Here is a 16,226-nt window from a genome sequence, read left to right as displayed (position 1 = left end):
TGGAGTTATACCTCCACAAGAAGACACCAGCTCATATCCTTTGCCGTTATCATAAGATAAATTCCCAATGATGAAATATCGTGCTCGGTATATAGAACGTATTTTTTTTTCTGTGGCGCTACAGCCCCAATTTGGGCCTAGGCCTACCTCCATGAATCTCTCGTTTCACTTCGATTTACTAGATCTTACACATTCGGTAGGACTCCTTGGGCGAGTGATCAGCTCGTCGCAAGGCCCTACCTGTACACAAACACAGAAAAACGCACACAAACATCCATGCCCTGAATGGGATTCGAACCCACGATCCCGGCTTCCGAGCGAGCGAAGACAGTGCATGCCTTAGACCGCTCGACTACCGTGACCGGCATATAGAACGTATACAAAATCAAATTATGTGACTGTACGAAATATATACTCTTCATATGAGCGGTTAGTCAGGCGCCGTCACTTTGCGTATTGTCGGTAATGCCTGTATCCAATTACGAATTAAATACATTTAACTGCTTTGTAAAGATCCATCCGTAGGTGTCTGTGTATTTAATGTTCATGTTACACTGTGGAGTAATTTTCAGCAATATCGGGTGATGTTTGCTGCTAACGGTTTTGATATTTGCACAAGTGTGAAGTGGATCTCTTGTATATACCCCACTAATGCGGTGTCAGAAGAAGTGGAAAGGAATATATATACATGAGAGTTAACGCTCTTTCAGGGGAAATGAACTCATAAAAGTGTGATTATACTGAAGATTTCAGAAAGCGTTTGCTTGTACATAGTCTATTATTTATACGTTTGCTTGCTTCGTGAACTGGGCCTGTGTTTAAGAACATGTTCTAAAGATTTGCACGAACATCAGCCGTAAATACAAACACAAGATAACAGCACATCCAAATGAACTGGCAACCACACCACTAAACGATGCAGACGAGCTCAGAAGACTGAAAAGGCATAAACCAAACGACCTAACGACGCGCTTCATATAAATGCAATACACAAAATAACAAAGTCACACCCGAAATAGATCCATAAAGAATGCTCACTGGAGCATTACTCTCCCCGACATGTTCTCACTTAGTATTTAAGCTTTAGATTAAGTCTTACATAAGATGTACTTATAGCCCATAATGGACTGATTGTACAAATATAGGGAGATACAAAAAAAGAATTGCAGTAGAAAATTTGAAATAAATTATTTTGTTATTTTCTTCCTTCCTCCCATCTTCGTTGATATTTTGTCTCTATTTCTGTTTCTTGAATTCTCTGTTTCCCCCATTCACTCTTTGTAACACTCTGCTATCCTCTCAATTCTCCTTTCCCCTTATTATGAAAATGTTTCCATTGTCAACATGTTCCCATTGCTTCTGTTAAGGAGAAACAAGAAAACGACATAGGTCGAACCCATGCGTGTGGATACAAAAATAAAAAAATTTACAGATCACTCCAAAAGTTTTACTGCCCTTCATTCGCCATGTTTGCTAAGACGCCCCGTTTGGAAGGGACAGGGTTGGACAGACTGAAGATCTGTTATCTATTTGGATGTCCAAATAAGAGAAAAATGTTTATTTTAAAAAGTTGCAACTACTAATATTAGTAGGCAAGCAGCGAAGCTATACTAAAAAACTCAGAAAATGTTGGCCTGTATCGTAATAAATGACGGTACAGCAGAGACCAAGCCTGTGCCCTGTATCATACGCACAATTGAATTTGATTTGCTTCATTCTGGTCCGTCACACTAACAATTACAAAGACAAAACAACTCCGTCCAGTGTGACTATTTAAGTTTTACTACTTGAAAACTTAGCACCCTTACATGTTTCGATCCTTACGGATCATTTTCAGAGAGAAAATCGTAAGGATCGAAACATGTAAGTTTTCAAGTAATAAAACCTAAATAGTCACACTGGACATAGTTGTTTTGTCTTTGTATACGCACAATTATTTATATATGTATTGTTGCTACTTTCTAAGCCAGAAACCATACAAAAACTGTATTTTCTTTAAGATCACTCTTCGTCATAGAGATTCCACCATCTGAGGACAATTTTACATTCGGCCGTCTCCCAAGTTTAAGCACTTTTCATGATATGAGTATCTTGAAGATAGTGCCGAAGCCTGCTCTCTCTCTGTGTCATTTCATGGCTACAAGAACTGCAGCCGAAGGCCACGCTTGGGAGCTCACGTTGCCGTACGATTTCGGCAGCATTCCCTTATTTCTTTCGGCCTTGCGGAACATGACTACAGGGTTTATAAGAAACGCGATATTTTAATATAGTGAGTCCAACGGCTTGAATTCTGTAGGGTCTCTAAGTTGTTTCGGCCTCGATTCCTCACTGAAGATACTTCAAGATCTCTTTAATCTCTTGTGTCGGCGAGGCTGTCAGTTAAGTAGTTCCATTTATTGCTGTTGGTTGATTGCTTTGGATCAGTTTTGTTTGTACTGATTTGATTTGTTTTGATTTGTCTTAGCTGTACTTGGTTTGATATGTCTCAGCTGCTTTTGGTTTGGATTATCTCTGCTGCATTTGATTTGGATTATTTCTGTTGCATTTCGTTTGGATTATCTCTGTTACATTTCATTTGGATTATCTCTGTTGCATTTATTTGGATTATCTCTGTTGCATTTAGTTTGGATTATCTCTGCTGCATTTTGTTTGGATTGTCTCTGTTGCATTTCGTTTGGATTATCTCTGCTGCATTTCGTTTGGATTATCTCTGTTCCATTTCGTTTGGATTATCTCTGTTGCATTTAGTTTGGATTATCTCTGTTGCATTTAGTTTGGATTATCTCTGCTGCATTTCGTTTGGATCAGCTCTGCTGCATTTTGTTTGGAATATCTCTGCTACATTTCGTTTGGATTAACTCTGTTGCATTTCGTTTGGAATATCTCTGCTACATTTCGTTTGGATTATCTCTGCTGCATTTCGTTTGGATTATCTCTGTTCCATTTCGTTTGGATTATCTCTGTTGCATTTAGTTTGGATTATCTCTGTTGCATTTAGTTTGGATTAACTCTGTTGCATTTCGTTTGAATTATCTCTGCTGCATTTCATTTGGATTATCTCTGCTGCGTTTCGTTTGGATCATCTCTGCCACATTTCATTAAGATTATCTCTGCAGCATTTTGTTTGGATCATCACTGGTGCATTTTGTTTGGTTTATCTATGCTGCATTTCTTTTTCATTGTCTTTGATTTAATCAGTGTACTTTATCTTGGCTTTGGGAGGCTTGATTATTTTTGTTCTAACCATGTGCGATTGCATTTTGATTATATTACCATTAGTCTGTTAGCGTTTATTTGATAACTTTTTGTGTGGGGGAGGGCTTAAGTGGCCAATTGTTAGGCATTCTGTTTGTCAGTAAATAATCCTCTAAGAATGTGTTACTTTCCTTAATCATGGTTAAGAGTATTATTCTTCGCAGTTCTTCACTCTCACAGAAAAAACCCTAGATGGTGCATTCATATCACCGAACCCTCCGTCATGTTTTATATTACCTTCTTTTAATTGTCCTCAAAATTCATATGAGGAAAATTTACTTTTATACTGACACCGCATAATGGCATTGCCTGAAAATTAATCAACTAAGCTAGAGCTGGAAAAGTATACGAAATCAATAAACGAGAATTCTTTATGACGGATTTGTTCCGAGCTGATGGTTGCTTCGTTAATATTTAATCAGAAGTTTGTTCTCGAGAATTTCCGCCAGGCTGAGCATTAACACGCCACGTTTATTTTTCCTGTAGGTGGTTTTTTTTCCGACAAGAATTTGCAATGAGAACAATGAATTTCTTTAGCGTGCTCGTTTTACCTGCACAAAAGCGCGCACACTATCGACCGTATGGAGTCTCTACCAAAAAAAAAAAAAAACTTGATCTCTCACGATTCAACAAGCGAACGAATGAAACCAATCACTGCTTTCGAACTTCATAACAAAAGTGGAAGGATACAGCTTTCAACTTCGTACAAGTCCTTACATTAAATTTTATAGATGCTTTAGTAAAACACGTCATAGTTGAACAATGTACGAGTATATTATATACGAGACCTACTTTCCGAGTTTAGTTGCATCTCCCTGAAGATGGGGACTGAATTTCACGCCGAAATGCTGGAACATCTTAAACGTGCGACGCATTTAAGCTCAAAGTATAAGGACATCAAATATTTAAAGAAGCAGGAAGTGCGTACAGACAGGACTCAGTTGATTCAGAACAGAGACCAGGGGCAGGTTCTTGTGGATCCCACAAGGAGCTTTCGGGTTCCGTGAAAAGTCCAGGTTCTTGTGAACCCCACAAGGAGCCTTCGGGTTCCGTAAAAGGTCCAGGTTCTTGGCGTCTCAAGAACTACGAATATGCTTCATTGAAGTAGTTTAAATAGTTGATGGATTTTATTAATTTCGTTTTCTTGTTATCTTTTAGGATGGCGTCAGAGGGGCAACACAGCCTTACAGAACGATCTATCCTGTTGTAACAGATCTGTTAATTTTTGTAAAATACAGTAATAAAATAATGACACATGAGAATAACCTTCATCTCAAATTTCTTAAAATGCTAACTTAAAGCTTTCTTTGACAATTGGCGAACATCTGAGGTGACAGCAATATCGGCGCCATGTGACAGCGGGTTTTTAAAAACCTGTACGGTAACACTCTTCATAAAAAATTGAGGTTCTGTTAAGGTAATCCTTCCCTGAATATCTTTTCGTTAGATGTCTCTGGCATTTTCTACCTTTCCGTTATTTCAGTAGAGCATATTCAGGAGTTACAAATGTTCTGTCAGTTCCTTCCAATAATACGTTTATCTTTTATACTCTCTAGTATTCTCAGTTATTCCATAACGTGTCAGTAACGTAATTGTTCCTAGAATTGTTTAGTTTGAGGTCTCACAGAGGTGAGTTCTTCCTTATGGGATATAACGCCTTGTAACCTTATAATAAGTCAACCGGCGTTTCGGAGGAACATATTCCCCCATCTTCAGGATAAGGGTTAGCAAGTAAGGTTAAGTAAGAGCAAAATTTTCCTTACTTACTCGTCGACCTGAAGATGTAGATGATATTTTTTCAGAATTTTCGGTTGACTTTCAATGGACTTCACGGCGTCATATCCCAGGGGATAGAACTCTTCATTATGAAAATTCTCTTAATTATATTCAAATCCCATTATGCACCTTAAAACAAAAACATACTCAGTGGCTTGAGTCCGCAAGCGAACTATATCGACCGAGCGACCGCCACTTGTCGGCGAAGTTAGTGCCAACTTTAGCGGATAGACGGTGTCGCGTGGTCAGCGCAACGAATCTCCACGGCCGTTAATTTCGGGTTTCTAGACCGGAGCCGCTATTTCCTTGAAATAGTTCCTCAGATATCCCTCCGAGGCTTAGTGGACCCCGTTCCAGACACACTACTTCTCAGAAAATCTGTTAGCGCCGGGAATGGAACCCGGACATATGGATCTGTAGGCAGGAACTCTGACCATTAGTCCACACAGCATATCCATTTACTTTTTCTGCATCGAATGCCCGAAGTCTTGAATTTTTTAATCTACACCTTCATGCCCCCCCCTCAAGCTTTTGTAACGTTACGCTGAGACAATGGGTAACTCAATTCTGACGTTCTGCTTCTCATGTTTACTTTTACTCCCTTTCATTCTCAATTTATTTTATTTATGTTCTGATAATTTGCTTCTTCCTTTCAACCCTACAAAGATAAACCTCGAAAATGTGACATTTTAATCCCATGCCCTATCTTAATTTTCTTCTTCCTTGCTGATTCCTTTCTGGTTACTTGNAAGTCTCGTGTGCCAGTGACAAAAATGCATGGAAACTGCAGAATAAGTCGCTTCAGATTTTTTTGTACTCCTCGCGTAATATTTTAAAATGCTAAATCAAGAATGATGAGGGGAAGACACATTAGCACGCAGGTGAAAACAGAAGTGGCTGCAAAATATTGATTCAATAACTTCAAAAGAAAAGATGGCTTTCAAGATCTAAAAGCAGAGGTGAGGATGATATTAAAAAAAAGACTTTAGAGGACTATGGTGTGAAGGCGTGTTGGGTCAGGATAGGACATAAAACAGGCTTTTGTGATCACGTATTTAAGCATCCTGCCATTTAGGGCGGAAACATGTTGTATCGAAAGTGAAAGTGTAAGAAATAAGGAACAATTTGTTGCATTGTTGACGGACTGTATAGTACAATAAACAGTATTAGATTTTGTGATCACGTTGCGTAATGTAATTTCTTGATTAGTTCGGTGAATATTCTGCTTTTAAAGACTTTCTACCATGGGTACGATATTGAGATGTTTAGTTAGCCCCGTTATGTGTGCCCCCTGCTGCCACAAAATGGCGCGTCCTCTGGTTGGAAATGAAGAAAATCGCCTTCAGATACGGACAGCCAATAAAGGAAGGCTTTGGATTTGAGAGTAGAATTCAGTGCCCTTTACCACAAAATATTCTATGTTCAGAAACGTCTGCAAAGGTCTCACAATTGGACGGTACCATTGGAGCGGGTCGCGGCGGAACAGATGCGGCTTTTGAAGGTCGTGGGATTTGGTACTTACACTGTAGGGGGTTTATATATATATCTATACTAAATTTTTGGCGAAGAAACCTTTCGTCAAAATCGGAGCTCAAGCTCGTGCAAAACATAATATTTGGGTTCTGCTATCACATTTTTTAATCACAAAATTCTTTTTTTATTGCTAGTGGGGTGGGACTAAGTCCCTTGTACTGCGGCCATTTCTGGCCTGTTGTACCAGCCCCAGATGATAGGTGAGGGTGATTGTGGAGCAATTGGTGGAATGAAGATTGGCAGGGGAATCCGAAGTACTCGGAGAAAACCTGCCCCAGCGCCACTTAGTCCACCACAAATCCCACTTGACCGGACCCCTGGATCGAACCCGGGCCTCCGCGGTGGGAAGCCAGCGACTAACCGCTTGAGCTATGGCGCAGCCCACATAGTTCTCAATAGATTCTAAATGGTCCCGATGATGACGTGTAAGAGTCAGAATTACTGGGTTATGGAACTCCACCTCCCATATTCTACAAACTAGGAAACGTTTTCGCCTTCAGATGAGGGGGGAGACACCTACTCGGTTGGGTCTCTTACAAAGAGCTAACCTCAATCACTGGACCAGTGAAGGGGGAGACACTTACTCTGTTGGGTCCCTTAGAAATAGTTAACCTCAGGTTTCGAAGAATGCCGTCTTTTGGGCTGTGGCGCCGTGTAGATTGTCTGTTCACAAAAAATCTACACGGCGCCACATCCCAAAAGACGGCACTCGTCATGGTCACCGCCGTGAAAATCTAAAATCTTACAACCTCGTGTTGTGTTCTCTAGTTTTTAGAATAAGAGACGATGGACAGAATCCAAAATCTCAGCAAATCTGAGACATATTTACTAGTTTAATGTTTCTTGATATTTAGTTTTCATTTCATCAGTATCTGTGGATACGGGTATTTCAGTCACTCTGTCCACAACCTAAAAACCAGACGAAAGAAGATACTAACATTGTAGCTCCTTTTTCATTAATAATAGTAATGGGCGGCAGTGTGTTTCAATTACGTGCTATGTCGAAATTACTATTTCGGCATAATCAACATAAGGTTTCCCATCTCCCCTGAATTCCCCTTTATACCCACCCTAAAAGTTCGGCCACACAGAGCGCTACGTACGCGACGCACGCTACATACGCTATGTTCCCTATGTTAGCTGCGTCGCAGAGTGTACTGATTGGTACTGATGCTAGGCTGGTTGAGTGACGACAGCAATATGGCTTCAAGTTGCGTCCTGCAAGCTGTCACGTGATCGTTATTTTCCATTTATCAGTCTGCTGTGCTCGTCATACGAACAAACAGTTCATGTGCCTTAGAAAACGTTCCGATTTACGTGTGACTGCATGTCAGATGAAGCTCAGTGCGTCACTGAAATGGTAACTTTTCGGCATATGTCTTAGCTTCTTGTGGATTTATAATCGATACATATAGAAGTAAATTTCAGTTCCAGATTTCGTGTACGAGTATTATGACAGGTCATTCCTGGAACAAGAGATAGAATTCGCGGAATAACTTTATTTACTTATACATATTAGGCTCTGTGGCCTCTTTCAATTGAGGGTTAACTATGGTACAGCGAATTATTTATGTACAGAAATTCGACAGGATGCCATTGGCTTCTGTTGCTTTGTGACAGGCGCAACAGACAAAACAAAAGATATTCGGTCCAGTTATCATGTTTTCATCTCTGCTTATGCTGCATGTTGTACTTTTAATATCTGTAAGCCAAGATAGCGAAGTCACATAGCGACTGGCTATGAGCCGGACGATTGAGGGGTCGGTGTTCGAGTCCCCTTAGGGCCAAGAATTTTCTAATCTCTATAACGTCCTGACCGCTCTGGTCCACACCCAATCTCCTATCCAATGAGTACAGGAGGGGTTTTCCCCGGGGATAAAGTGGCCGGGGTGTGAAGCTGCCCACTCACCTGCAGCTAGTACCGAGGTCAAAAAAATATGGATCTATACATTCACTCCCCCTTACGCCATCATGTGGTAGTGCTTAATTAGTTAAGCACAGGAACAAATTTAACTATATCCATTGACTTTTATTATTTTAGTATACAGTTTTATGTAAATTCAAGACTGATCCATCTTGGAACATTGAATATTCGTACGTATCAAACACCTTTACAGTTCTGTGCACTTATGCATATACCCACCAGATGACATCCTTCTAATGGGTCGAAATATATACTGCTGATTACAACAATAATATCTAGTTTATAAAATAGCATATTACTTTTCATTTAATTAATACTCACAATTAGGATCCTTTATTTCTGTGACAAATTACGCTCTCAGGCCTGCTCCCGTTTCAAAATAAAGCTGAAAACTACGATTCTTATAGACCTTTGGTAGGTCTATTTGGACGGAGGATCAGTTCGTCGCGAGGTCGCTATGTACACACAACACAAAATCGCAAAAATCCCAGACATGCATAATACGGGTGGCATTCGAACCCATGATCCCAGTGTTTGAGCGGGCGAAGACATGTCGAGCCTTTTATCGGCCACGGTGATCAGCCAAAGAGGATGCAAGTTTGCGGAAAGGAAGCAAGAAAAGAGGAGCGGAGCAATCTTCTCCATCCATGGACCTCCTTTCTCGGCCTTTTATATTATTGTTATAGCAGTCAAATAAAGGAGGTTTACATGTACTATTTTTTAATTGCTAGTGGGGTGGAACTAAGTCCCTTGTACTGCGGCCACTTGTGGCCTATTGTACCAGCCCCAGATGATAGGTGAGGGTGATGGTGGAGCAATTGGTGGAATGAAGATTGGCAGGGGAAAGCGAAGTACTCGGAGAAGACCTGCCCCAGTGCCACTTTGTTCACCACAAATCCCACTTGACCAGACCCGGGATCGAACCCGGGCCGCCGCGGTGGGAAGCCAGCGACTAACAGCTTGAGCTATGGCGCGGCCTTTTACATCTACTAAGACAGAAGTTTTCGAGAGCCAAGCGATGCAAGTGCAGTATATACTCGTATTAACATTGGTGAACTGATAAAACACAGAACAAAGTATTAATGGAATTATTTCATTACAGGTCTGTTTCACACTAACACATGAGTGCTGATGGATTAAGATTTATTAAATTATAGACAGAAATTACTTTATTTGTAGAAATATCAAATGATGAAACGGGAACAGAAAGTGCAAGAAGACGTATGTGGGAGTGGATGTATAGATCCATATTTTCTTGACCTCGGCACTAGTTAGAGGTGAATGATCAGCTTCACGCCCCGTCCGCTTTACCACCGGGGGAAACGCCCCCGATACTCATTGAATAGGAGGTTGGGTGGGCCACAAATCAGGTCTGGACGACGTGAAGAAGAAAAATTATTACCCCTACCGGGACTCGAACTCCGACCCCTCGGCCGTCCAGTCCTTAGCCAGTCGCTATACCGACTCCGCTATCCCGGTTCCCACAACAGGAAGGGTAACGGAATAAAATAAGCCTGGAACAAGAGACGGCGGAAGGTAAGGGATAAGTCTGTTTGAGGTATAAACAGTTTTTTAGCATACAGTTGAAAATGTTAAATTTGTAGCCTTCAGGATTATCATAAGGGACAATTTTCCAGATGCAGCCAACGTTTCGAAGGAACCTGCTGTCTCCATTTTCAGGGTAGAAATAATCTTGAAGACAGACGCTGCAGGTTTTCATTTTTAATGCTAGTGGAGTGGGACTAAGTCCCTTGTACTGCGGCCACTTCTGGCCTATTGTACCAGCCCCAGATGATAGGTGAGGGTGATTGTGGAGCAATTGGTGGAATGAAGTTTGGCAGGGGAAACCGAAGTACTCAGAGAAAATCTGCCCCAGTGCCACTTTGTTCACCACAAATCCCACTTGACCAGACCCGGGATCGAACCCGGGCCGCCGCGGTGGGAAGCCAGCGACTAACCGCTTGAGCTATGGCGCGGCCTGACGCTCCAAAATGTTAGTAACCAGAGAAAACTGAAGATGTCATAATAATGAAGATCACGTATTAATTTTTACGTCCATGAATATCCCAGATCTCAAATTGAAAACGTTACTTTTCACAGGATGGATGCAGTGAGTGATGGGTCGGACCCCTCCTCCTATTACCTGGCCCTGTACGGCCTTATTTCCTTCTTGCTCGTCATGCTGATCGTCATGCTCCTGTATGTGGCCTGCTCCAAGAAGTACAGGCTTAACTGGTTCGAGAAGAACCTCCTGGAAACCGCAGAGACCACGGAGATGAGACACAGGTATGAAATGCCGTTACACGGACAAATAAAGTAGAACGTAAGACTGAGGATTTGATTTGTCTCATTTTGGTCCGTCACACTACTAATTACAGAGTGGATAATTTTCAGTCCAGTGTGACATACAAGTTTACAACACTTCAAAACAGTACAAACGACATATCACGCACGTAAACTACACGACTAATAATAAGATCATAAAATCAAGAGAAATAAACGACATCTCCCAATATCAGGAGGAAAACAACATGACCCAATGTCGGCTCACGATATTTTAACATAATAACTAATTTTTTACATGCAAAAGAAAATTTTAATACAATTTTAAATACATTGGGAGGCTAATGTATGAAAAAGTGAATATCATATTGCGTGCAGTGGAAAACCCAAGTCAGAATACCCTGCAAATACGCTTAAAAGAAACAGCGTCATACGTAAATCTACACTTCAAGAAGCGTCATTGTGAATGCCTGGGACAAACACCAAAACTAACCGTGATAACAACAAAATTGATATAGTGAGCATTAGTCATAGCTTAAGTGCATATTGTTAAAACATCTTATGTGACAGTGTTTCCTGATCATAGTGGTGCGCCTCTGAAGATGATTCTTTGAATCGAAACATGTAAGGTGAAAAAGACTGAAGCGTTGTAAACTTGTATGTCACACTGGACTGAAAATTATCCACTCTGTAAGACTGGGGATTTATTTCTTCTTGAATATAACGCCGTGTATTCCGTTGAAACTGAACTGACGTTTCGTGGTAACGTATTACTTCCCACTTCAGGGTTGAAATGTAAGCCAAGCAAGACCAATACGATGAAAAGAGTAAACAAAGATACTTTGCTCAGAAACGTCTGTTGAATCAAAGTACTACACGACGTTGTGTTCCGGAAGTTGTATAATTATTCATAACTGCCGCTGTGAGAACTTCGAATCCTACTTACGTGTAAGACTGTGGACTTCAGGATGTGATAGACAGGTACAAAAGTTTCGAAGAACCTGCTTCGTCCATCTTCAGGGTAGAAGAGTGAGTCAAGTGGAGAAATGGATTGCAAAAAAAAAGACAGGGTCATGAACGGGGTTGAACCAGTGGGGATAGATGGCCTAAAATTAGTACTTTTGGAAGAAAGAAGCAACAGGTTCCTTCGAAGAGCAGGTACCTATATACCAGACTACACGGTGTCACATCCCGAAAGAATGAAGACATAATATTCCCTGCTTTTATAACTTCATGATGTATGCCGTGCTGGCAAGGGTGATGACCTCACCTATGCCACCACCTGCTACGCAGGCCTGATGTGAGCAAGTCTCACCCTTACCGTGCCCTTATTTTAGGAGCCGAGCTATCCCTTTACATATAACTGCTGTTCTGCTATCGCCACTTGGTGAGGGTTCCTGTCTGGAATCTACCCTTAAAAGGCACCGCTTCCAGGACAAAATATACAGGGGTACACTACTCAACTTCCATCTTCAGAATGCGAGAGATTTCAATTCGGGTCGGTACTCACAAACGTAATGGCAAGAACGAGTGTCAGTAAATAGGTCACAAATGGATATAAAGCGTAAAACATGTAATATTTGAACCTGAAAAAGGTATTTATTTCTCGACATATCCTCCACCAACATTGATACACTTGTCCCATCGCTTTACCAATGTATCGAAACCCGCAGCATAGAGGTCTCAGCCACTTCCTCAGCTCACATCAGCGAAACACTGGAGAGCTTTACGCGACAAACACTTCCTATCACAAATATGAAACGTATGTTTACGAAAATCCTTTGCATTGAGTCTTTTTTCAAAAGAAAAACTTACAACACAACTATGGTCTTCGGTAGTATACCCCTCAAGCACCGTCGCCATTTTGACCACTGAAACGAGCCTCTGAACATATACATGCGCGTCTGCTAGCTAGACTGTAATGAAACTATACTGTGCTGCTACTTAGTGATACACATAGAGAACCAATTACTTCCGTTACAGCTGTTTTACTTCCATTCTTGGCCTATTTTCTGTCTCTCTTTCTCTTGTACCTGAACCCTTGGGAATGTGATAAATACACCGTAACTAACCACTAACTGTTCGCTAATAAAGATACATAATTCTCGGTTAGCCTCTTCTATTGCCTGCTGGTCGAGTTATGCCCCCAGTGAAATATTGCCTAGCTGTTACCATCGAAACTGCCCTTGTTACACTGATTAACACAATATGCAGTAGCTCACACTTCTCCACTTACCGCGGCAGGGCAGAGGTCAGAGGCAGACCAGCAGGAATATCCTGACGGCTTCCATGGCTCGTGAAAACCAATCTCGTCCGCTCCAGGGCAGGCCTGTTCTCTTTACAGAACTACGAAACGGACCTTCGTTCGTAGAAATAATACCCCGAGCCTCGCAGAATAACCCCGAACCTCATCAAAGTATTAAACTGTTAACAGCCTGACAGTTTTCCTCGTTGCTGACAAGTTACGGCATTACAACATAAAACAGACGTCTTGTTTTAATGACACTGGCATAATTGTATGTCTCTCCGGCGTCTCCAGCCGAAAATCAAATTAGTTTACACCTTAGTCACCAGATTGACATTCTGACATTCCAGAAACATTTTCATAATATTTTAATTAATTTTATATAGGAACTTTGAGAAGGCAGATTGCAAAATGGATGACACTGAAACGTGGTGTTTTAACTTAAGGAACAACAGACAACCAAACTCCGTGGTCTGTAGTCCGGAAGCGAACTATACCGACCGAGCGACCGCCGCTTGTCGGCGAAGTTAATGACAACTTTTGCGGATAGAGGGTGTCGCGTGGTCAGCCCAACGGATCTCCACGGCCGTTAATCTCGGATTTCCAGACGGGAGCCGCTATTTTTCCATTCAAGTAACTCCTCAATTATCACCGTGAGGCTGAGTGGACCCCGTTCCATACCCACTACTTCTCAGAAAATCCGGTAGGGCTGGGAATCGAACCCGGAACCTCTGGATCAGTAACCAGGAACTCTGACCACTGGACCACAGAGGCGGTCTACTTTAAGAACATTATTCAGAATAATAAGCTCTTCGATTGGAAACCTTTTTTTATTTTCTTGTTGTATCTAAAAACCGAAAAAAAAAAGGAACTGCGAAGCTCTCTGTTGTACGAATGTTACATAGACATTAAACTTATTCTTTCGCTCCAGAGGAAGACTGAGAATGTTTGAAAACAAGTAGCTGAGAAAAATATTTAGATTTAAAGGAAATAACAAAAAAAGAAATGGAGAAATCTACATAATGAAAAGCTTCATAATTTATAATCTTCTCCAGATAATAGGAGATTAAGTCAGGAAGAATTATAATTTATTTTTAATGTTAGTGGGAAACTCTACAGAGAAGAGGCAGTTTCGGAAACAGAAGCAAAGTTTGGAGGATAATATTAAATTAATCAGAAAAAATAGGTGTGAATATATAAATTGAATTCGACTGACTATGACTAATATAGCAATACATTTTATAATTTAATTAGTAATATGTAAGATTTGAGATTTTCATAGTTAGTAATAGATATTGGCTTATTATAAAGCTTATTTCATAAAGCGTACTATTAATAGACCTAAGGGAACTTCTGTAGAGTTTCACTGCGGATATTGCATCTTACGTGACTCTTTAAAAAACCTGCATGTTGTTACATTTTCATAATCCCTTTCTTCGTGTTCTGTTCATCGAATAAGGGTTTCGAGTAATCGGTTTATCCCTTTGACATTTAAATTCCTTCACGTGTGCCTACAGTATTTTCACCGTCACTGATAAATTGCTCACTTCCGCCTTAAGAGTTCGCTGTTGAAAACAGATCGGCTTCCTTTCTCAAAGGGGGCAAATCTTTTAGACGTAAAAATGACATGCCAACTTTGAGTGATTATATCGTCCGTCAATATTAAAAGAAAAAACGCCTACAAAATAATTTCGAACTTTAAGATGAGGATGTGAGAAGAGAACGCCCTGAAATATTTGTTTAGGTTACTGGCCAAATAAAAGTTTCGAAGAAGATGCAGAGGATGACAGTGAAAACAAAACAAACTCCGTGGCCTGTAGTCCGCAAGCGAACTATACCGACCGAGCAACCGTTGCTGCTCGGCGAAGTTAGTGCCAACTTCAGCGGATAGAGAGTGTCGCGTGGTCAACGCAACGGATCCCCACGGTCGTTAATCTCGGTTTTCTAGACCGGAGCCGATATTTCCATGAAATAGCCTCTCAGTTATCTTCACGAGGCTGAGTGGATCCCGTTCCAGACCCTCTACTTCTCAGAAAAACTGGTAGTCCCGGGAATCGAACCCGGGACCTCTGGATCTGTAGGTAGGAACTCTGACCACTAGACCACAGAGGCGGTCTGAACGTCGGATATGGTTTTCAAAATGATGAATGTACTGTTACAGAGGAACACATTGCGCCTGCGCGCGCAAATTCAGGTACCCGTGCAACTATAAATTAACGTAATCCATGACGCTGAAGAACAACAACTCGCGACCTTCGGAACTGATATTCACTCTATCAGTCAAGAAATGTCCTAACTTTTACGACAGTGAGGGGTTTATAATCTTGCTTGAATGAGGTTACCATTTACCCATTTGAATTAAATCATTTTCCCTCAAGTCATGTTTCTTTAAGATTTTAATATTTCCATCCTATCTACACCTAGGTCTACCAAGCTGACTTCTTTTTTCATGTTGCTGGACTGAAACTTTAGATACATTTCTTCTTTTTCCTTTTTTTTCTTCTCCCCTTCCCCGTCTTTCTTCTAACGTATGCATGCTGCATGTCTCTCCAATCTTTTTCTACTTGATAACATGTGCGGAAACTTCAGTCACGGCATTCAAAATGGTATAGAACTACTTTTATTCTTCTTCTTGTGTGATTAACAAATCTTTCGGATTCCGCAACAGAGGCACAGTTTTGCATGCGTCTGATATGGGCCTCATGACATCGGCTCATGATTAGGTATGACAGCATAACAATGTTAGGGTCAGCGCCTTAGATACGAGGGTGAATGTTATGCGCTTAAAAAAATGCTCCAGTCTGACGTAAAGGACCCGAATGGTTGGCTGTTCATGAGTGTTAAACATGCGGTGCTTTGAGGCCTCGGATGCTGGTAGGTACAAGGTCGAGGCCACTCACCCACACACATACATTCATTCATTCATCAGTAATCTGTCAGACGATAGATACATGGTCTGGTTCGCATACATGGTGTCTCTGTTTTTTGAAAAAGACTATCCAGGAAAAGTGATAATGTGGTAGTTTTTCCATTTGCTTTCCACATCGCAGTACAACAGCCGTTCAAACCACTCTGGTCACGCCTGTTGCTATACGAACTTGAACCATCTCGAGCATCATTTGCTCTGTGCTTCAAGTCGCTGCTGATGACGCTGCTTCCGGCATCAGTTTTTGGTTTTTGGTGTCTCTCTTCGTCTGATGTCTACCCTTT

The 16,226-nt window shown here is 41.1% G+C and overlaps 1 protein-coding gene across 6 annotated transcripts in view; it reads left to right on the top strand.

Moving 5' to 3' along the window:
* LOC111869571 (synaptotagmin-5) overlaps positions 1 to 16,226 on the top strand; it is a 176,649-nt gene that overhangs the window by 111,837 nt on the left and 48,586 nt on the right. For all 6 annotated transcript variants that reach the window (XM_023861203.2, XM_033753538.1, XM_033753540.1 and 3 more), the window contains one exon: positions 10,589 to 10,774. In XM_023861203.2, coding sequence (XP_023716971.1) covers positions 10,590 to 10,774 — 185 coding nt within the window. In that variant the 5' untranslated portion in view covers position 10,589. The remainder of the gene's footprint in view (positions 1 to 10,588; positions 10,775 to 16,226) is intronic.

The sequence above is a fragment of the Cryptotermes secundus genome, unplaced genomic scaffold (genome assembly GCF_002891405.2).
Source record: "Cryptotermes secundus unplaced genomic scaffold, Csec_1.0 scaffold689, whole genome shotgun sequence".
NCBI lineage: Eukaryota > Metazoa > Arthropoda > Insecta > Blattodea > Kalotermitidae > Cryptotermes > Cryptotermes secundus.
Note: the sequence above shows the minus strand (reverse complement) of the source record. Positions and strands in the feature narration are given on the sequence as shown.